The sequence below is a fragment of the Chelon labrosus genome (assembly GCF_963514085.1).
Source record: "Chelon labrosus genome assembly, chromosome: 12".
NCBI lineage: Eukaryota > Metazoa > Chordata > Actinopteri > Mugiliformes > Mugilidae > Chelon > Chelon labrosus.
The window spans coordinates 5,257,911-5,281,153 of NC_140345.1; the positions used below are offsets into that span (position 1 = coordinate 5,257,911).

At 40.7% G+C, this 23,243-nt stretch overlaps 1 protein-coding gene across 1 annotated transcript in view; it reads left to right on the plus strand.

Annotated features, from left to right (window-relative positions):
* LOC311497240 (mannosyl-oligosaccharide 1,2-alpha-mannosidase IA) overlaps positions 1 to 23,243 on the plus strand; it is a 184,369-nt gene that overhangs the window by 107,767 nt on the left and 53,359 nt on the right. The window contains exons 3-4 of the mRNA XM_084557456.1: positions 453 to 568; positions 18,901 to 18,981. Of these exons, the coding sequence (XP_084413582.1) occupies positions 453 to 568; positions 18,901 to 18,981 (197 nt within the window). The remainder of the gene's footprint in view (positions 1 to 452; positions 569 to 18,900; positions 18,982 to 23,243) is intronic.

A 23,243-nucleotide genomic window follows, 5' to 3' on the forward strand; every position in this document is an offset into this window, starting at 1 on the left:
GTGTCTTTGAGCCAACCATGTCTCCAGTCTTTGTTTTTTGTATAAGAAATGACAGTAATTGATTGCTGTGAACTTTCCTTCTGTCAACAGTAACGTTACACACTTTTAAATGCTGAATTTTCATGCCTTGTTTTTCTGAATAAATACATGGAGGCTCAAGCCTAAATTTACACTTACACTACAGTCTCGCCAGTATGAAGAGGAGGCGTGATAACAGTGATCAATAACTCTCTGAAGGTACTTGCAGCTTGTGAGAAATTGCCTGAAGGGCATCCTGAAAATCTGAACATATCTTTTCAACACAAAAACGTCTGTGTGCTGTGAAATAAAAGAGCTGCGAGTAATTGCTGTGAAAAAGTCGTTGATTGAAAAGTTTGATTGCTGAACAGTTCCTGTCCATTTTGTGTTTCTCCCTGAATGAATGCAGAACTCGCTTCTCATTTGTTTTGCAGGTGGCCTCAGGGGAGCATCCATCATCGACTCGCTGGACACGCTGTATATTATGGGACTGATGGAAGAATATAACGATGCCAAGGAGTGGGTGCAGACCAGTCTGGATCTGAACTCGGTGAGAAGTTCATTTTTATCCTTTACTTTCTTGACTGTAACTGACAGTAAACTCAGGGGGTAACCACTGCTCCGCCGTGTGCACAACCACACTTCAGGAACATAATGAAGTTTTTAGCAGCGGCCTTGCATGCCGGATTGATTTTAGGCTCTGCTTTTGTGCTTCAGCAGCAACATTGTGTCCACCGAGTTTGACAGTTTTCCAAAGCTGAGGACATTCAAACAGGAATAAAAAGCTTCCTGTGTGGCCACCAGCCACGCTGTGTTAGCGACTGATGGGATTCTCTGCCTCTCTTAAAGGTCTTTGTGGGGCAGAAAATGTGATAAATGAAAGAGAGAGTGAAGAGGAGGGGTCTAAAGGATGTTTTAGGTGGAAAAAAACTGTGGTAGAGATGAGGCAAAAAGAGGCCATGACCCTTTGATTGAGCAAGTCTTTTAAAACTAGGTCAGGAACCGCTGAGGGTAACCAGCTCTGATACCTTAGAGCGGAGGTCGGTGGAAGTGCCACGTTTTTATGTGCTTTCCCACTAACAGTCAAGTGTGTGAGCCAGTTTTGTTGGTGGTTTTGTAAATGACAGAGGTAATTTCTTGGCCCCAACCTCACATTTTCCACAAACTGTAATAACACAATGCTCGCAAACAAAGCTATATCATTATGACTGTCGACGTGGTACAGTAGACGCTCGGCAATAATTATACCAATCTACGACTGTTATGACAGCTACTCAAACATCTCAACTCTGAACAGTTTTGCTTGCTGACAAAATATGCCTCGGCGTTATAAAGACTTGTTTATTTCAAGTATCTTGCAAAGAAAAGCAGTCCTGATTAAATGTGACACGTGTTAGCCGCCGCACTGAACTGCGTGAAAATGTCGTGAAGCCAACAATTTTGCACACATATTTATTCCACTGGGAAGCAGTCCTAGTTTACAGTCAGGGCTAGAACACACAGTGTGTTTGTGATGCGTTTTTGTCCCGTGGCGCTCAACACAATCTTGATCACTGCCAGTTTTGAGGCCATAAAGAAATGTGCAGTGAGTGTTAATATCACATATCAAAGGGGAACCATCCGTATTCTGCTGCTGTTTTTCTCGCTCACGGAACACACACACACACGTCCACGGACACATATGCATAGTGAAAAGCCGACATGACGGGAGACATGACACGCACACGTGCTGGGTTTTGGTGGTGAATGCAGATGACTATTAACTGTGAGAGCTGCTGTAACTGCTGGCCCTCACAGCCTGAGTGGAGACAGACGGTAATGGCAGCTACTGACAAACAGCCACGCTGTCACCAGCCATAAGGACGACAAACACAGATTTACACTTATCAGTGCATTTTGTCACCAGCGTCATCTCAACTTTAGCCCCTCATGCCTTTATCAGTGGTCATCGGAGAGAGCTGAGACTCCCACTTCATTTCCTCCGGGAACTTAGACATGATTTATTAATGACAACTTCGATTCATTTTGAAAATATTTAATATTTTAAGGTTATTTCCTCTTGGAGGGGAGGTTTTGTGTCCTGTAAGGCATGATTACATGTCAGAATGTTTCAAATCTAATGACTTCCTCTGGCACTGGCTGAGTCTTGTTATTTCTGAAAATGAATCAGCCAGTTCTACAGTACAGTTAATGTATGCACATTTATGAATTTCACAAGGCTGTTTTTATGTCAGGCTTTGGCAACACAGACTCATCTGCACATCTGCTGTACACAGAGAAGTGGTGTACTATACATTAAATAGCTGCAACACCTCAGAGAGTATTCTGATAAACATCATCATTTTCATTCTGAACTACCTTCGACACACACACACGCGCACACGGCACAGAAAATAAAAATGACACTGCTCAGGATACAAATTGTCAGATGCTCTTGAGAGTCGCTCACCAAGCTTGCCAAGAGCCTACGGAAATTTTCTGATGTCGAAAATTTTATCTCTTAAGGGAATGCGTGCAGCATAACAGCAACCTCTGCGAAAATGGGGCGAATTGAAGCCAATTTTGTTTGTTTTTATGACAAATGATGTCCTTTCTCTTCCAAGGAGAGGCCTCAGTGAGGCATTTTATTTCTTAATTTCATATCAGTACTGTGAAGTATAATTAGATGATTAAAATGTGTATGTGTCCAGCGTGGTTTGTTAAAACTACTCTGCCAGCCAAGATTAATTTTCAATTTATTGCGGATCATTTTTTTTTTTTTTTAAATTTCAAGTAATTATATTCACATAGCGAAGTTCATGCATTTTGCCTCCTTAATATCTGTAGGTGGACTGTTGTAATGTATTTTGTCTTGAGCGCAGTACTTAGTTGTGCACAATAAATCACATCTCTGACAGTCTATTATATTTTTCCTGTTCTCCGAACTCATTATTACAGAGTAATGTTTTATTACATATATGTTTGCCATTAAAATACTAATATAGTTGCATAAAGAATAAGACAGGAGCTTAGACACATGGACAATCGGGGATTTTCATGCACACGTTGTTTTTAATTACGTTACAGTGTCACCAGATGCAGTCCGCCACACTGCAAAGCACTTTGTTAGATTCATCTGTTCAGGCCTGTCTGTCATCCAGCACTCGACACTCGCTGACAGCCGCTCTATAACTAGTTAGCAGTGAAACAAGGACAGACCGACAAGGACGACGTTACACTAGTGCAGATATGACAGTATTTGCGGCAGGTTTAAGGCTGCCTCCCCCCACCAACACGCACGGACCTTAGACACTGTTCATTATGATCAAGAATTCTGTGGGAAAGAAACCAAACATAATTGCCAGGTTCTTCACTTTTTATTTATATTTTTAACAAATCTGATTAGCGAGGCAAGAAACAACAGATTTTAAAACCATGTGCCAAATGCGCAAATGAAATTCTTTGAAATGCATCTTGACCATATGACTTTGAAACAAACAACAAGCTCCTGATGCAGATCTGGTTGAGCAGCCCAGCGGACAGACTTCAGCTGGCTGAGCCAATTATCGTAGACAATAGACGCTCCAGAATGTTTCTGCCAGAGTGAGCGTTCGCCATATTTCTCCACAAGCTGTTGTTTCATGAAGACTGAATAAGTATTTGGCGACATCACCTCAGATCTTCATTGCAGGGTTCTTGAGTCTGGTGAAGGCCTTTGTATTTGTGACATAAAGGGCTATACACCGAGCAGGCATAACATTTTGACCATCTGCCTAATATTGTGTAGGTCTTCCTCGTGCATCCTGCTGGGGATGGCTGCTGCCATCAGGAGTGACATTATGGGATGGGGGTGTCTGGTCTGGTCTAGGTGGGTGGTACATGTCTAAGTATCATCCACATGAAGGTCCAAAAGTTTCCCAGCAGAACATTGAATTGTCACAAGATGGTCAGTGTTATTAATTTCTCTTGTCAGCAGGTTTTAATGTTGTGGCTGATTGTTGTGTATTGAATTGCATATCAGCCGTTTTGGTCAACTGCAGCAGCTGCCCTCTTGTAGCTCACCAGACCTATTCTCATTTGAGAGACAGTAATGAAGAGTGATTAATGACGGCTTTAAGATTGGATTGGATTCCCTCTAGCCGCCTTGTAAATTTTATTACTCTTCCAGAACCCACCCTCATCTATTTCATAGTTATTTCTAATCTCTCTACACCAGTTCTGTCTCGCTCAGCTATTCACACTCACCATCAGGAAATTTACTAGATCAAGGTATGATTAAACCTCACAGTGGGAACAGATCAGTCTGATCACATCACTCTCTCTTTTGGGACTTTTATCTACTTACTTTCAGGGAATATGCATGCATATTGGCATAGCCATGTCTGCTGTCAGGGTGGAAAATAATGAACAAGTCACTGGTTTATTGATGGAAAGGAGCCATGTGTAGACATGATTATTTTGCACAGGACTTTAGTATTGAGAAGTATGTCTGCATTATGGAGGTTTTATTGGTTATGAAGAGAAAAAAAAATGAGTTTGTAGTAATAACAATCGGAAGAAAACATCCACTGATGGATGCAGAACACACACATTACCTGCATTGTTACTCACTCTCAAGGTCTCATGGAGGTTTAATCCAACCTGGGTGTACAAGGAATATACATAAATAAAATATAACAAAAATACAATAAAAATAAAAGCAATACAATATTTCTTAACACCTTCTGCATCAGTCTCACACCTGTTGTCATTCAGTCATGGATGCAATTGTATTATTATTACCTACCCTGACAATCTTTCTGAGCTGAAGAACAGGTTGTATTTATTTTTAGAGTCATCTTTTTGGAGGTATTGAGCCCACGGATTTTGCTGCAAAAGAAGAAATGAAAATACAAAAAAAAAAAGAAAAAAAAAAGAAAAGGCAGCTGTTTTGGTGGTTAATAAAAAATACAAAACTTTCAATAACTGGTAGTATTTTAATTATTGGTCTGGTCCATAGACTGTAAATAAACATGGACACAGAACTGCTCCTCAAAAGAGAAGCCAAAATAAGTAGAGCTCCCCCTGGTGACTGGTGACAAAAGTGATATTGGTGAGTAAACGATGGTATTTATGCTAGAAATAAGGTCCAGGTTGGAAAAAACAGTAGTTCCCCTTTAAACGGAAACACGAGTGAGTCTGCCTCCAAAGTAGCAAGATGGCACCTCCCATATCCCCGGGAAACTAACATCACTTTGACCAATGCAAGGAAGTGGGGACACATTGTACATATTTAAACACAGTCTATGACCTGTTATGACACAAAATATCTTGTGGTTTGGACTGTTGATCAGACAAAAGAAATGTTTGAATCTATGTGGGCTTTGATAAACTTTATTACACAGTTTTCTACCACTTTAACACTTTTCTTTCTTATTTGTATGTCAAGCCGATGAATTGACAATGAAATAACTGGTATTTGTGGCCCTTGCCTGGTATTACATGATTTTTGAAGTTCTACTCTTACTAATGAAGGTTTTTCAGTTTCTTGACAAAGTGTTTTCTGCTTGATGACCGATGTGTTTGCTTGCAGCTTGCAGGCTGCAGTACAGGTGCAACATCCAATGTCTTTGCTCCTTTAACAAAATGAAAAAGTGGTTCCAGCCACATAGTTATAACCCCACACAACCTGTGTTCCTTCCCTTCGTGTTTCCTTTCTGCCTCCTCACAAATAATAGTCTGTTAATGGCAGGAATACCTTCGAAATAATCTTAACCATGCATATTATTTATGCATGAGTCTGTCATGTGATATTAGCTTTCAGGCTTTTAAATTAATGCTAATATGTACAATGTGCGGAAGTGCTGTCACTGAACAGTCTTGTACAGAAACTGAAGTGTGCACATCCTCTCATCTATTGTGATTTTACAGTTTTGCTGTTAATAGATTAAAGGGTCCCTGTGCGTGTTACTGGATGATTCCCTTGAAGCCTCTTGAGCGTAACTAGCAACATCCACTTGCAATAACTTCTGATACAGCACAGTGAAAAATCTCTTCAGCCAAACCGTGATGGCAAAGTGACTGGATAATTTGCACATTCAGCCCCATAATTTCACATCTCAGATGAAGTGAGTGTGAAATCTCGTGGGTGTCATTGGGAGAAACTGAAAAGAAGGGCTGTTTTTCTGCCGTTGCACGTGCTGCATTTTTCTGCCCGTGAACAATTCAGCGGTACAGATGTTGGCACCACTAAATAGGGCAGAATGCATGAAAGTATGAGAGACAGCACAGTGGGGGTGGACCGACCTCAGTTATTTCTGTGACAGTAATATGAAATGACATATGAGTGGCATGGGAGGTCATATCACTACAAATACGCTCGCAGTTAAGATTGAGCTGTAATGTCACTAAACCACGTCAAGACATTCCATGTAATTCATGAAAAAGACTCATCTGTTGTTGATGTCTCTGAAGGTTCTCAGTCATCCAGCTCATGGTATATCCAAATATGTTTTTTCATCCATTGTGCACAGTTCTTAGCCCTGTTTGCAACATCGAGGTGGGTTAGTCAAAACATTTGTGGTCCCCAAAGAATTTATACTAAGGAGAGGAGTCTCTAATTTTTTTCCTAATATATGTTGCATGTTCTTGTGTTAAGTGTATTGTCCAAATATCTGCATAACTAAATACACTTCATATTCAGCTGTGTGGTACCGTGCATTAAGTGCTAATTTGCAAATGTTTGCATGCTAATTTTCTAAACTACGATGATTACATGCTCAATAATATAATAACATATTAGCTGTCATGGTTCTGGTGTTTTGATTTCCTGTGTTCATGTTTTGAGTTTCGTTCATGTTTCATGTTTTCCGTTTCCTGTTTTATTTTGTTAAGTTCTTGGTTTCCTGTCTTGTGTCCCTTCCCGCCTTTGTGATTATCTTCCCCGTCTTGATTGGTTTCACCTGTTTCTCGTCACCTTCCTGTCCTGTGATTTCCCTCTTTTGTAATTGTCTGCCCCGCCCTGATTGTTTTCACCTGTGTCTCCTCTGCCCGTGTGTGTATATATAGAGTCCTGCTTTTCCCTTTGTCGCGTCATACTGTTTTCTACCGTTTCTCTATGTTCCCAGTGTTTTCGATCTCTAGTCTTGTGATGTTCATTTTCGTCTTTTTGAAAGTTTTGGTTTTTGTTTTTGGTACTCCTGCTGTCTCAGCAGCGCTTTGTGTTTCCTTTTGTTTAATTTAATTTAGTTTTTGCCTACTCCTGCCTCATTGTATAGTGTCCAGCATTTGGGTCCTACCTCTCCCTGAAAATCCGTGACATTAGCCTTGCCTTAATGTAGTATGGTGATGCTGGTGACTTTGCTTCAGTCAGTTCAAATGGTCCCATGCACCATATCTTCTAAAATCCTCTCTTATTTCTACATTGCAAGAACCCACATTTATTACCTCAGTATGATCATCCCAGTTTCATTTGCAATTGTTTGAAGTTCACAGAGAAACGCAACAAAGTGCCAACGAAACTCTATCCATTACCTAGTGCTTTGGTGATGTAATAGTACAGCGAAACAGACACACGACAGTGCAGTCTAATATGTGTGGAGCCTGCACACAACTGTAAATCAGCCTTTAGCCTAGGTTATTTGTGGTTATGTGTTGTTTTGCCCTTTTTTACTGTTGTGGAAACTTGCTATGAGCTTGATTCTGTTGAAATATGAAGAGAAAACCCAAAATGCTCTCATTCAGTAGTAATGTTTTATTTTTTTTGTTTTTTTTAACTGTGATGGAAGTTTGCATCACAAAAGCCTCCTTCTTCTGGAAACATCTCAGCACAAAAAAAAAAAGAAATCAATCCTTCAAATCTCTCCAAAGTCTCATCTGTCAGCTAGAGATATCTACATTAGCTTGAGGTCTCAATTTCATCTCATTTCAAAATCAACTTCGCAGCAGCGTAAAGCGCAGCGCACAGAAAATAGCCCAAGTGCATTTGTATCAGTCTTGTTATAATCGAGACGTAATTGACTCTTTGGTGGAATGAGCGCAGATACACTGTTTATCGTTGTTGCTGTCTGTTCGACCTCAAAGGGATGCTGGGCCCAGAAGCGGGAAAGAGTTGGTGCTTCCAGTCCACAGATACGCCGTTTTTGTGTATCTCACACAACGCGCAGTCTTTTCACAAAGAAGAGAAAGTTTGGTGAGAGCAGACGAGGGTGAAAAACTTCATCAAATCGTCTCGGAGATTTGCCGGCAGCATTTCTCCCAACTACTGAACAGTACAATGTATGTGCTGAACCTCAACACCGAGAGAAACAGAGAGTAATGCACTGGTAACTATTTCTAGCATAATTGCCAAAGAAAAAAAGTTGTTGACTGAGTTCAACTTTCCAAACGCCTCGGGCAAATATAGAGCGCATGTGTAGCTTCTTATGCTAAAATATTTTAAGCAACCAAACATGTTGGGAATATTTTTATGCAGTTTCATTGTGGAAGTTTTAAACTTTGGATATGCCACGCACACACACACACACACACATAAATCCTAACCCTAAAGCTGATAAATCGTCCTGTTTTTAATCAGCTGTTAATGAGTTGTTCCCTAAATGTTCGCTAACATTTGAGGACAAGATAAATTGACATTAGTTGGTAACGAGGAGACCTGGAGCATGGTTGTTGTTTACCTCACCAGAGCAGTTTTTTTGACCCTCGGTGAACTCCTGTCTGCTCTAAATGAGACCTAACTTGCTCCCAGCCATGGAGGCGTCTGAGGAAAAACAGTGTCATTTACGTTGCGGGGAGATGGTTCAGTGGAGCCTCCATGCCCCTGAGCTAAGGTCAAGCTGAGCTGACATTCTGTTTCAGGATGTGGAGGGCAAAGGACACTTTGCGTGGGTGGTTCATCATTATGGATATTTAACAGCACGTTTTGCATCATTCTTGTACTGCGCAGGCAAATGCTCGACACTCGATTCTGGTCGATATTGTTAGGACTGAATACTTTCAGAGGCTGAAATTCATTTATGTGTAGACATTTTTCAGAAATATAGCTTCAGATGCTGATGTAAACAATCCGTGGAATATTGAGGGTATTTTGAAATGTGAATGACTTACACCAGAAATGCTACTACTTCATGGTGCAAGTGCAACAGCAGCTTACATGCAATGCACATGATATTGTAATATTGGATTGTGGATTGGATCGCATTTTTTAAACCACTGTTGCATTTTCCCTCAGAAGATTCGTGTCTTCCAGCTTCATTATTTTGGTTTATACAGCCTAAAATGGTTTTGTTCTCTTCACCTCTGTTTCCAGCCACAGCAGCTCCAATAAACTCGCTGCACGATTCCTGCACAGCACCAAACTGCACACAAGGAAAGCTACTAGCAAGTAGCTTATGACTACAGGAACACATTTAGCAGACACAGAGCCACCAAAGACAAGAAAGCTTCTTTCTTAATAAGTTAATTCAGCAAAGACTGATCCTTTGAAAGAACTGGCATCAAGTGTTGGTTGTAGTTTCATTCTCCTGCTACTGAAGTTATGTGAAGCAAGCACACTGGGACAAATGTTTATAATGGATGCGTCAGTTAGCTCGGTTAATGATCTCATTTTCATAACTGGACGTTTCATATATTAACGTGAATGCGGCGGAGCATTAGGAGCTCAAGTGCCTCTTTTTTCTTGTCGGCACTTCGGGGGCAGGCAGCCTCCAGTGCCGCTGAGACAACGTGAAGGATGTGGCTCAGTCAGCAAGGCCAAATAGTGGGAGGTGTAGGAAGAGATGCAGAGGCAGACTGTTACCGCAAACGGTTACGGCAGAGTGAGAGCGCAGCAACGTCCCATGAGACCCGAGCATTATCATAGACGGCTTGGTGGGGAGCTGCTGCATCCCCCACGAGAGAGGGGAGACCCGCACACACAACGGTGCTCACGACAACGTGTGTGTATGTATCGCATCAAAAAGAGCAGCTCTGAAAATAGACAGATGCAGAGAGACAAATATTCTCTCAGTTGCAGCTCAAAAGGCGAGATGTAGAGCATGTGAGTGAAAGAGATGGAGGGTTGATGGGCTGGGTTGTAATTCAGCTATAATTTATCACCCTGGCAGTATTTGATTAATTATTCACCAGACTGTTAATTCACAAGTAAACGCATTTAGAGGAGCCGTTTATGATACGAGTATGCGTTCTCTGTTGTCAGTATGCGCCTATTTGATGATTTTTAAGGAGATGCCTGACGCTGAGTGGGGTTTAAAGGATAAGTGTTATCTAAGACATAAAGTGTAAATCATACCTGACCAGATAAACCATTAGCCAATAGGCCATTAATTAATGCCTCGCTCTGACAGTTCAGTCACGGTCTGCAAAAAGTCTTTGAGCGGTTGCAGCAGTAAAGTCAAAAAGAGAATGTCTAGATGTTGTCTGTCTGTCAGATAAAATGCTATTTGAAAAATTCAAACTGTGAAACAATCACAGTTCAAATTACCACAATAAAAAAAATAAAAGTTCCCCCATGTTATGATTGCTGCTGAGAAATTAAAAGGAGCTCACTCAGTGCAGCGTAAGCCCTTTTTGATTAGTTTAATCACTTATTTTATATGTCATTAGGGTGGGTTCAAATAACAACACTGCACTCAGTAATGAATTGAACTGGAAACGTCAGTCTCTTGGACCATGCTAATATGCAGTAATGTTCAATGTCTGCTTGACAAAACTTCATTAACTTTATTACACAGTCCTCTTTTAGTTATACTTTGATGGGTTTAAGCAAACCATGAGAATGCAGATATGCAGTTTAAGAAGTATGGGGCCAGCAAAACAACCTATCGTTGTGTCAAAGAAGTCAGACAGTCACTGGCCTTTTGTCGTCATTTCATTAACAACTGTGACCTGACAATATGCTACCGCAGGGCGTGGTGGAAGCTGGAAGTTGAAGCGGTGCGGCCTGTCGCCTGCAGCTCTTCATGTTTCATTCTTGTTCAGTTACCCTCCTGGAATACTTCAGCTGATCTTCTCCTAGATATGGCTGTCTTGTTTGCAGACACATTGTTTAATAGGGGTAAATGCTAAGCTCACGAACAAAACACATTCCATTTCTCATGATCACTTTCTCATAACAAAAGTCAAACTATGTTTTACAGGTAAAATGTTTTTAATGTGAGGCGCCAACAGTAGGAAAAGTTTGGCTTTCATTAGCCATTAGCTCTGAAACCACCCACATTTAACATTCTACATTCATATCCTCATAGAGATTTAATTAGTGTTAACTTAAAACAGCATTATTTCCTGAGACACCCAGTTTTAAATAATGAATATATATATATATATACTGCAGTACTTTCATCAGTGGGTTATCGGTCACTGTTGCTTCAGTGAATTATAGATAGTGACTAAAAGACATTTATTTAAATTCGTTTCTTATCGCTCACTCTTCACTCCTCCACCTATATTATTGAGCTCTGTGGGACCATTATTTGGGAGGTCTTCTCTTTTTATTGGTATGAAGTTAAGAGCTCCATTTGCATCCAATAAGGCTGTTTGTCATGCTCCAGAGGTTAGCGGTCATTAACACTAATGTCATATAGTGCTCTCACAGCTTGGACGCTGGTCTAGACAATAATTACTGTAGAATAAGAAAAAAAAAAAAAAAGGATCAGCTGGAGCTTTCTGTTCTGAAAGGAGATGGGTGGAGAGAAGCAGCCTCTGGAAAGTCGCTGTTGTTCAGCAGAGGCAGTGGCTTTGAGTGTGCAGTACGCTAGACGGACACAGATTGGAGTAGCTGCATCAAATTGGTCCCTTTCATGATTTCTCAGTGTTAATTAGCAATGTTAAGTTAAATCACAGCCAGTGAGTGTGAATCACCAGCTCTGCTAGGAGAGGCAATCATCTGCTTAATTTTTATCCTTGGCTCATCGGGTCATTTTTTCCTGTCACATCCGACTAATTTGGCTTTGAAATGTGGAAGCCAGTCGAAACCTGGACGGCTGCAAAGCTGAGAGTCATCTGCCCAGTGACAATGATGCCTCTTTATTAGCAGTAAATCATTACATTAGCGCCTGAGCAGTACACACCACTGGGCAACAGTCTCGTCAGCTCCTTGGCACGTAGCAGCACGGCGGCCATGCCAATCAGGCGCATGTCCCAAGCAAATCTGGGCTGAGTGTGACGGCAATCTTTGCCACGCACGTGGAATAGTCATCAGCAGAGAAACCAGCAGCAAAATGCTGTCGGCAACCTCGCATGGTGCTGATGAAGCAGAACGCCTACAAGGCTCGACAGCAATGTAACCAGCGAGTCATTACCCTTGTTAATGAATTATCTTTTCTGCCGTGGTTTCTCCTACAGAAAATTTACATTATGTAGAACAATTAAAATGCTAATGTTTCTTCCAGGAATATATTTAAATATTTCAGGCATTATTAAAGCAGCGTCTACATGCTTGTGTACAGTATTTTCAACAGAATTGATCTCTTCCAAAAAGTTAGGAGATAACAGACATATAAAGTCAAATACCAAACTACACTGCCTGGCCAGAAAAAAGGTCACACGCTCTAATATTTCGTTGGACCGCCTTTAGCTTTGATTACAGCATGCATTCGCTGTGGCATTGTTTCATTAAGCTTCTCAATGTCACAAGATTTATTTCCATCCAGTGTTGCATTCATTTTTCACCAAGATCTTGTATTGATGATGGGAGAGTCTGACCACTGTGCAAAGCCTTCTCCAGCACATCCCAAAGATTCTCAGTGGGGTTAAGGTCTGGACTCTGGTGGCCAATCCATGTGTGAAAATGATGTCTCATGCTCCCTGAACCACTCTTTGTCATGATGGGTGCATCACTTCATCTGCCTCTCTTCTTACCCTGATGCCAAACGTTTAAGTGACCGATCACGATCAATCAGGATTTTTCCGACCACATTTCTTCCTCAAAGACGTTGGTTCCCCACTGTCCTTCCATTTTTTAATAATGCGTTGGACAGTTCTTAACCCAGTTTTAGTAGTTTCTTCAATCTCCCTAGATGTTTTCTCAGCTTGATGCATGCCAATGATTTGACCCTTCTCAAACAGACTAACATCTTTTCCACGACCACAGGATGTGTCTTTCAACATGGTTGTTTAAGAAATGAGAAGCTACTCATTGCATCAGTTGGGGTAAAATAACTTGTTGCCAGCTGAAAGATAATCACCCATGCAGCAATTATCCTGCAGGTGCTATATAATAAAGGTATTATTATTATTATCCAATAGGCGGCTCGTACCTATTTGCTTAGGTAAATCCAGGTTTTTGGCCAGGCATTGTATTTCAACTTGTTTTTCTTTGGCAAGGAGAATAATAATGTCTAATATGTTAACACAAGTAAGCAGTGTGTTGCTTGTACTTTAAGGCTGCAGTCCATATACGGTGTGACTGCTGAGTAATTATTATGCAGAAAGTCTTTCAGCTTCCTCAACAGCAGGTTGAGAAGAGAAACTGCAGGCAGGGTTTCATCTTGGAGGTGGTGTTGGTGGTGGTAGTGCAAGCTTTTGTGTTTTCTCTGACAGCCCGGTGCTGTCTGCTAATTAGGTCCTCAGCTTCAGCACCGTGAAGAAGGGTGAGAAGAAAAAAGTAAAAAGGTGTTGTTCACTTCACCAGATTTCTTTGTCATGCTTGCAGGACAGCACTTACACTCACTGCACCGTGCATTAGCAGGGCTCCAGAAGGAGCAGCACAGTTAAATTGAACTCTGTTCCGCAGCTCTTAGTGTCTTAGTGGGAATTTAGTTATTTTGGGATGAATGTGGGAATCCAATATTATTTCCGTACTATTCAACTCTTGTTTATTTTCAAGACATTTAAAGATTTGCTGTGTATTTGCTCTGTATTAAACCGCGTTAAATTTGACGCAGGGACATTTTCAAGCAGCTGCAGTTTAGACAAAACTGAATGATTTCTGTTAAAAACAACAACAACAAAAACCTATGTTAATGATTTCTTTTCTCCTGGAGCCAGGTGAAAATATCTGTTGTACCATAAATGTTGACAAGCTTAATTAATCACTGATAAAGAAAGAAATTGTATTTCTTTTCTGGAAGATGTAAATGGAGTATGATGTCTTTACATTAAGGGTTAGTTGGGTTTGTCCAATTAAGAGCGCAGATGTAATAGCCTTGACATTTTTATTATTGGTCCTTTATTGAGAAACTAATGAACACAGAAACAGATTTTTGTCAATGTCAAGAGATTTACTCCCAAATAAGTGTCACTGCAAGTGACAGAAAGCAAAATCTTCATGTTTTATACATTGACAAACCTTTAAATATCCAACCTTGAGCCTCAGTCAGAGTCAAATCCAAGCTGCTTTAGAGTTATTTAACTTCACTTTCTGCAAAATAAATGCAGAATTTGTGTTTATATGAAAACAGCCTTCCAGAGGACTTTTTAATCTTCATTCTTGATATTGTGTTTGCACTGCGATAACTGGATTGATTTATGTCAGTGTTTTACTCTTCAGTGTGTGTTCTCTGAGCCTTAGGGCTTGCTTTTTTTCAAGGAAAAAAAAAATTACATAAGCAGTTCCCGAGAAATAGATTTAAATGCAAACATCAACAAAAACCATCTGAGTAGACGTTGTGCTCCTGAGATACAGTATGTGTTCAAATTGGTATGAGTGGAAGTTTTCCATACAGCTTGCAGAGTGATTTATTGAGCCTGTACTGAAGTAAAATTCTTAATTGGCAAACCTTTGTGAGGATGACTTCCATTCTCTTAATGTACCTTCTGCCACTTTCGCTGAGAGCCACGGTCACTGGTGATAAATAGACACTCCATTCCTAATCACTGCCATTGTTGTGCCATTACTGAATGGGACGCTCATTTCAGGGTTGGCAAGACAGCTCAGCTTGGCTGCCCTGCCACGGGCGTCGGTGCTTTGTCGCAGGGAATGTCTGCAGCATGCTGACTTCACGGATGAAACCTGCACCTTGCTTGTGCACCTAAAACATGACAGGGGCAATGCATGTTAAAAAAACAAAAAAAAAAACAAAACAAAAAAAAAAACAGTTCAGCATTTGGGAAAAGTTTCTTCTTCATTTACTTGTAAGAGTTGAATTAGAGGATTAGTAACTGTTGATGCATTTGTACGGTAAATGTGTCCAGTTAGCTTAACTTAGCACAAGGTTGGAAACACCTCAGCTGACTCTGTCTAAAGATACCATATACTGCCTAACAGCACCTCTAAAGCTCTATAATTACCACAGAGATTTTTGTTTGGATTAATCAAACCTGACAAAGTGCAGAAACAATGGTCTTTATGCTAATCTTAGCTACTGCCTGCAGCTTAATATTTCCTGTAAAAGCACAAGACTTCTCAGCCGTCTGTTGGACATAAAGTGTAGAACTTTTCCTTCAAAGTACACAACAAATGTTTCTTATTTGTGCCAAGTTGGCGGCTTGAATAAATCCATGTAATATTTTGCTGGCAGCATCAGATATGTAGATGAATATACAAACACATTTCAGGGTTATTGATTTATGCTAAGTGCCGTCATATGAAATGTGATTAAGTGCATAAATATTTTAAAAAGGAGATGTATATGGAGATGAAATTACTGAACAGATGCCAGTGACTCCCCATCTTGATGCTCAAAGAGGAGCAAATTGCCCTTTTTGGCACCCAATTACAGTTTCCTTATCATCCACACTTGAGATAGCAATTTCCTTCTCAATGGGTCTCCAAGTCAATGAGTATGGTTCTACTATGCTTCCACCTTCAGCTAGCACGAGAGGCAGTAATTATGGTGACATATTGAGATGCATGCAGTGTTACCTCTAATTTCATATTTCACTTGGGAAAACACGTTTTATGTTGAAACTGAAATGTTCCTCTCATGCTAATGTTCTGTAATAATAGTGTGCTTTTTCCGTTGGTGCTTTCTACGTTTGAGGCAAGCTGCATGTGTAAATCACCTCAGTAAATGCAGGTTGCAGTAGACTTTTTTCTTTTTTTATATCCACACCCATCGAAAAAAGTGAGGTTTAAAGAGTGAAGGATTAGAAAAGTTCTTTCGGATGACAAAATATACTGTTGATGTTTTGCTGACATTTCAGCTGTTCATAAAAACATATATGATTTATTGTCATATAATGAATGTAGGCTCTCAGTTTGATGGTGTTCACATCAAAATTGGAGAAGTAGGAATCGTTTCTATACACAATCCCCTATTTCCAAGGACTCGTCAAGAGCCTGGAACCAAATGACCAAAGAATGAGTATGAGCATCCTTTGTGATGCTTTGCCATAATTTTACTTAAGCTGCCATTGTGTTGTTGCCTTTAGTTTTGTCTTCAGCAAGGGAAACGCAATACAGTCTTGATCAGGTTGAGATCAGGTTACTCATTATATAACTGTACCATTATATAACCTGAGTATGATTTGGCTAATATAACTAACTACTATGGATCAAACCTTATCGACTATGGATCAAACTATATTCCAAAGCACTAATTTCACTTGGCCAGTAACAGAGTCTACTTATACTCACCAGTCTCCTGCTCTACGTTCCTCCCTTAAGTAGAAATACTATTTATTTGCCAATTATTTCCAATTGTTACTTTTTTCAATTGCCCTCAGGCAAGAAATAAGCAAATTTCTTTCGTTATGGTCGGGTTCTCCCAGCACTTAAGGTGAATAAAGGTCCCAATCACTATTTGATTAAAGTGTTAGGTATCTGTCCCATTATCTGTAACTTTTCCGCAGCCACACACAACGGTGTTCCTTTTAAACGAAATGACAAAAAATAAGAGGAGTGACAGAATTTTCAAAATAATACAGCAGAGATGCTTGAATAAAAATCGACGTGAACTAGTATGCGCACTCTCTGTTAATCGATACCGCCCTGCAGTTGAGAGAGGCTCTCAGAGAAAACACCGGGGGAACATGATTACGTGGCTTTGACTTCTGGCTTGACTTTAAGAGGCAGGGCCGTGTCTGGTAGTTGATTTCTTTGGAGAGGGGAATTTCCATTACAACAAGTTTACAAAGAGAGGGAGTGGAGAGACTTCCTCATAAGCAGAAGGTCACCGGTCCTATTCCCACAGTGACAAATGTGTCCATCAAACACCAGACTACGCGTCCCTGAATAGCCCTAGGCAAGATACTGAACCACTGCCGGAAACTTTGTTCTGTACATCACTCAAACTTTTCTTTCCATCACTCACACTAACAATAACCAAACAAAGGGTACTGGAGTTATTAAATTAGCTATAATGGCACAAGAGTGCCAGTACTGACGCTTTGATTGGCTTGTTTTCATCCACGTATTATATTGTTGAAGAACACTATCTCCTAATGATGGATAATAAGGTTGATCTATCAGTTTCAATATGGCACATATTCTGTTGTTATGGTGATCCAATAAATAATTCCAACATACTCAATCTCTCCTTATATAAAATTGTAGAATAAGAAACATTTTTGTGACTGGGGTTGCTGACCCATAGGCAGGCAGCTAGCAGCCTGTGGAAACAGGGACCTATTGTTCACAGCAGCCATACACTTAATAATGTCTACTTTTAAACCTTGATTTAATTTACAATATGAGATATATAAAAAAAATCACCCAGTTGTCATTATTGGGGAGATTAGCTATAATTTTTGCACTGGGCCGTAAACTTGTTTTTTTCAGCATCAGAGCTGGAGGTTGTTGCTTGGTGGAGACATGCTATCACATCCCCTCCACCTAGCTGGCTCTCGATTTCAAGCTAAAAGTACAACAGATCTGTGGGGGATAAAGGTATTGATATGCAGTTAGCACGACAGCTAGCAGTTACTGATCATTTCTGTCTAATGAAATGCAATACCTTGCATCCGTGACAGTGCAAGACAATCAAGACTGTGGTTGCTGCGCTACATAAAGTTGAGCAGTTTTGTGCAGCAGAAGGACTTGGTAAGGCACTATGCACCTTTATGTACATAATATTCACTTAATATAAACAAATATAATATAAAATAACGAACAATGAATTCATTCTACTAAAAAGTACTCCCTTTTCAGTCTCTGATGTCTGCTGTTATCTATAAAGGATATTGTAAACTGCACTGGGTGACATTCAATGAACATGGGCACTGCGATTAATTTTGCAGTGGTCCCACATACCGCACACCATCCTGCTGTCTTAGTAACTAGCGAACCAAATCCTCCACCTAAGATAATCCTGAGCAATCCTGAGAGCACTGTAGGTTTCATCATATAGCAGTAATTAATAAGAAAAACACCGTCAGCGTTAGGAATCAGGTTTTCTGTTGTTGTTTGTTTTCTCCACAGGCCTAATCAAAGGTGTAATTTATCATTAGCACCTTTTCTTGTTAATTTAATCTTCGTGTTTGCTTCTCCTGTTCATCTCAGAAATGTGTGTTCACCATTTCCCCCCTCTCATCTCTATTGTGAACAGAAGTTTAGATTTTCTTGTCCTTAAAGGTATTCTACATAAACCTGATTAACTTTTTGAAATTAACTGGCCCGAGTCAGCTAAAACAGCTAACACAAATAGACTGTTTACTTTCTACGTGTTAGGCCTCTTCCAGGAGACCTGTAGATGTATTACGCGACCTGACACATCTATAAAATTTATTCAACTTGCAATGCAAATTGTCACAGCTGGAAGTGATAAATATTGTTTACATAATCATGCTTCTCAGACACTTTACGGTTTTACGGTGCGTGATATGAAATATTTATGTAGACATCTGGACTATAGTTTACCCAAGGGCAATTAATCCACCAGATATCTTAGAGTTATAAATTAAATAAAAACGATGAGGGGAGCCAGAAAAATAACCAACGGTGTCTACAGTTTGTTCATTTTTTTTCATAAATGCCGCTGTGCTGCTTTACCCCTGACTGAGGCCTTGGCTGAAATTTGACAATTTGATCTCTCTCTCTTGGTTCAACAGAACGGCGAGGCATCACTCTTTGAGGTGAACATCCGTTATGTCGGCGGGTTGCTGTCGGCGTACTACCTGACAGGAGAGGAGGTAAGATTAATAGATGTCTGTTAGGCCTCTAGTCTGCTGCTTCCTTTATCTCCAACCAGCCCTGCAGTTTGAATGATGAACATGCTGCCCGTGAGTGTGACAGCAGTGTGTTGGTGTGCTTTAATGTGTCACCACTGTGCCCACATAAAATGATCTCATACCGTTTAAGTATTTTCATGTTGTGGGTTGTTTGAACCAAAACAATGCTGTTGGTCTAAAAGGTTTGCAAATATACGGTAAACATGTATTTTATATCAACACACGTCAAGGCCTGTTGTAACCAGCCAAACCAACTCTTCTGAAAATAGGCTGGCTCAGTTTATCCGTTTACATGGACAGTATTTCTTCAACCCCACTGAAATCACGTTTGTTATTTGGGTGTAAAATTAAAATGGTTCATTAAAAAACCAATCAGACAATGCTCTGCCCATCGTAGAGCAACAGATCTGCCAAAAATATAAGATAAGATGACAAACACAGACCCACATGTTCAACAGCGCTGCCCATATCGCTTTCAGCTTTGTTCATCTTTACAACAATATGTACGTTGTTGTTTTACTGTTAACTGTGAATGTACGGAAACCAAATAAATTAAGTCACTTTTTATTAAACTGTATACACCGATCAGGCATAACATTATGACCACTGTCAGGAGAAGTAAATAACTTTGACCATCTTTGACAATACAGTGTTCTGCTGGGAAACTTTTGGACCTGGCATTCATGTAGATGTTACTTAGGCATGTACCACCCCCCTAGACCAGACCAGGCACCCCCACCCCATAGCAATGACACTCCTTGATGACAGCAGCCATCCCCAGCAGGATGCAGCCTGACACAGACACACACACAAAAACGCTTTAGGAACAACTCAAAAAACATGAAGAACAGCACAAGGTGTTGACCTGGCCTCCAAATTCACTGGATCCCAAACTGATCATGTATCTGTGGGATGATCCACAGAGGCCCCTCCCCTCAACCCATAGGACCCAAAGTCCCCCACTAACAACATTCTGCTGCCAGACACAACAGGACACCCTCAGAAGGCCCATGTCCATTCTCTGATGAGTCACAACTGTTTTGGAGGCACAAGGGAGACCTAGACAATATTAGGAAGGTGGTCATAATGTTATGCCTGATCAGTGTAGATGTGTATATATCTGAGGGGGTAAAGAAGTGCCAGCTGAGGAGCATGTAAGTAGCATTTGGTGGAAACTTACTTCAAGACACATTGTAGTTTGATGAAGGCTTAAGATGAATTTTATGTCTGTTGATTTGACTGACTGACCTGGCTGGAACATGGTAACTTGTTATAGAGGCTGGAGGTGTGGGGAGTCAGTTATCATCTGCTAAAGGAGGAGAATTGTGCCTCCTGGTAGCTCCCAATGTGCCTCATTTACAGGTTTTGTGTTTTGGCTGATTTGCTCACTGCTAGTGTTATCTCTGCCAGCATTTTAGTAAGACAGGGTTCAGTTCAGTGATAGTGAACCCTTCACTTTCAGTCAAAGAGGCTAACATAATAGTCAGAGTTGGCTTTATCGACAAAGTATCTGTACACATTTAAGGAATTCCTACACTGGTTAAGCTAGCTATTTATGGTTGGTGGGTCCTTCCTTTATCTTTGTTGGCTGTTTAGTAAACCATAGTGTCTTATTTTCTGTTTCTATAGCTACATATGTGTTAGATACAGGAGTGTAGTGAGTGTGGAAGCTTTGAGACTGGTTGAACAACACTTCTTGTAAATTTAGGACCGAATATGATGAATTTGTGTCCTTGAAGAAGCCACAGTCACTCCAGTGAAGCTGCTCAGAGGCTAAGTGTAAAGTCCTGCTGTCACGATGGACAGCGTCCAGGTGTGAAGCCATGAAACTTTATGAGTGTGAATCTTGTCCTTGCCAGAAAATGAGTATGAATGCTCCATAAACCATGACAGGATAAATAAAGGTTTCAAAATTGCCTGTGACAACCACACACAGCACAAATGGTCCAGTTCATTATCAGTGTATTGTGAAGTCACCAGAGGTCAGCGTGTCACTATAACGAGCATCTGCCCGTAGCAGCCTTCTGGAGCGTGCACACATACCATACAGTGCAGTTGTACCGTTCTGGACGCCAGTTAGTGAGATCTGTGCAGAAGCAGAATTAATGGAAAGAGGATCCAGTGACATATGAACACTCAGTCGCTTTAATGGACATTGATTTGCAGGCCAAGAGAGCTGAGGGGAGAGCAGCATAAAATTGTCCACCACTGCTAGATGAGTGAAATATGAATACATTACTGGAGCAGAATATATTGTTGAATCCATTATTTCACATTTGCTTGCCATTAATGCCATGCAGAAAATATTCTTCCACTTTATTCACTGGTCCATGGAAATGTCTATTTATGGCTCTGATAATGACAATTTTCTAATGTGAGCGCAGGGTGAAAGAAAAGAGTATATTCCCACTGAAGCTTCTGTCTCGCCGTGTCACACAAGGACATGAGCGCTAAATAGTTTGGGTGAAGACAATCTATAAAAGAGACACCTCACTACTACCTCTTTATAACATTTAATTGTTCTCTTTTCTGACCTCAGTCTTTGTGTTTGGTGTCACTATCCATCCTAAGTTTTAAGTTAAAGCAATTACAGTCCTTTCCCCATGTTCCTTTGTACTGTTAACAGTGCACATCTCTTGCAAGACGGAGCACACCGTCTCAGTTTCCTGACGAACGTATCAATACCCTTTACCCCGGCACAGATATCCATCACATGGCTGGGCCGTGTGCTTCCTGTGAAGGGTCCCTGACAGTGAGATTTATAGTTACCAGATCCCTTGGTCCTCCATTAGGGACTTTTCCTAGGAGTCTGCTCTTCCATTCGAATGATAAAACCAACAGATTGAAGGTGTGTCACTGCTGAAATACAGTCCAGGAGACTATTACGAGATTGTGGATCCAGTTTGACCAGGGGACATTGGGCAGCTGGTGCTGCTGTAAGTGATTGCCGGCGAGCGGGTGATGATTATGGCTCCTTGCGGAACACAGTTTGCTGGAGAAGTGCTTGGAGCAGAACTGGAGCAGCACCTGACCATTAATAACCTCCTGTTGTTTTGACCGTTTGGGCTGTGCTGTTTATATGTGTGTTTTCTTGGAGCCCCAGAAGGCTCGCATTTAAGTCTTTATGGAAGCAGCCCCCACATTAAATGTCTTGTTCAAACGGGTTTGGCCTTTACCACCCTGCTCTTTCATCATTCACCATCACACACTCCCGACCAAGCCAAATGGCTCTGACAGAAATGGCGAGTGTTGGATGCGTGTGTGTATCTACCTGTACGTCTGTTCTTCTTGTAGTTAGGGGTGCAACATTTGTTGTCATTACTGATTTCTGTTGAGTATATTTAGTTTAGTCACCTTTTTAAATCTGTTGTGACTCACTGACTGCTCCCACTGAACAGATTACTTAGTAGTGAGCAATAATATGACATTTCTGACACTTGCTAATAGCAGTGATTTTGTGGCCATTTTGAAGTAAAACCGAATGTTGTGCACAGCCATGTTTTTTGTGTGTGTGTGTGTTTTTTTTAATTAATTTTGTACAATTTGGGCACTTAAATAAAACAGTGCACTCTAAATGTTGTGCACTATATTGTAAATTGTAAAGAAAGGTCCAGATATGAAGCGATTCGGTCATTGTCTATCGCTTTGTAGCTCTCAGTTGGTTACTAGTGGACATTCAAGGGTCTGGTTGTCTAGGTAACCCTCTTGTATGTCCCTCCAAATGTTTTAGAGTGAAACAAGCAGAGGATAGTGTATGCACCGGGCTAAATTTGCTTGGCGACACCTTCTAATATGGGTGCACTCGGCTCTCCATCAGCATGGTGAATTTGCAGTGAATGTTGTATTTGTCAAATGTCAATCAACTGTATCAGTAGCTCCCATTGGTTGTTTTTGCATTGCCGAAGTTTTTTTATTTTTTTGCCTATCACATTTCGAGGACATGTAAAAGTACACAATCTATCAATTTAACATTACCAAAAAATACTTTATATTTTCCTCCCATGAGTATGCTCGCCCTGTTTAAGTCAGTTTGTCTCCATACATATAGTACATATTTATTAGCATGCATGTCTTTCCAGGTGCTTGGGCATATCTGATGCACCTCCGTATTTGTATGTTAACTCGACCTCCATTTTTCCACCGCCTGCCTGCTTGAGCAGTGCATGCCTGCTTGCAATCATCTGTGTGCGGTGTGCGTTTCATTTGTCAGTGCCCATTTATAA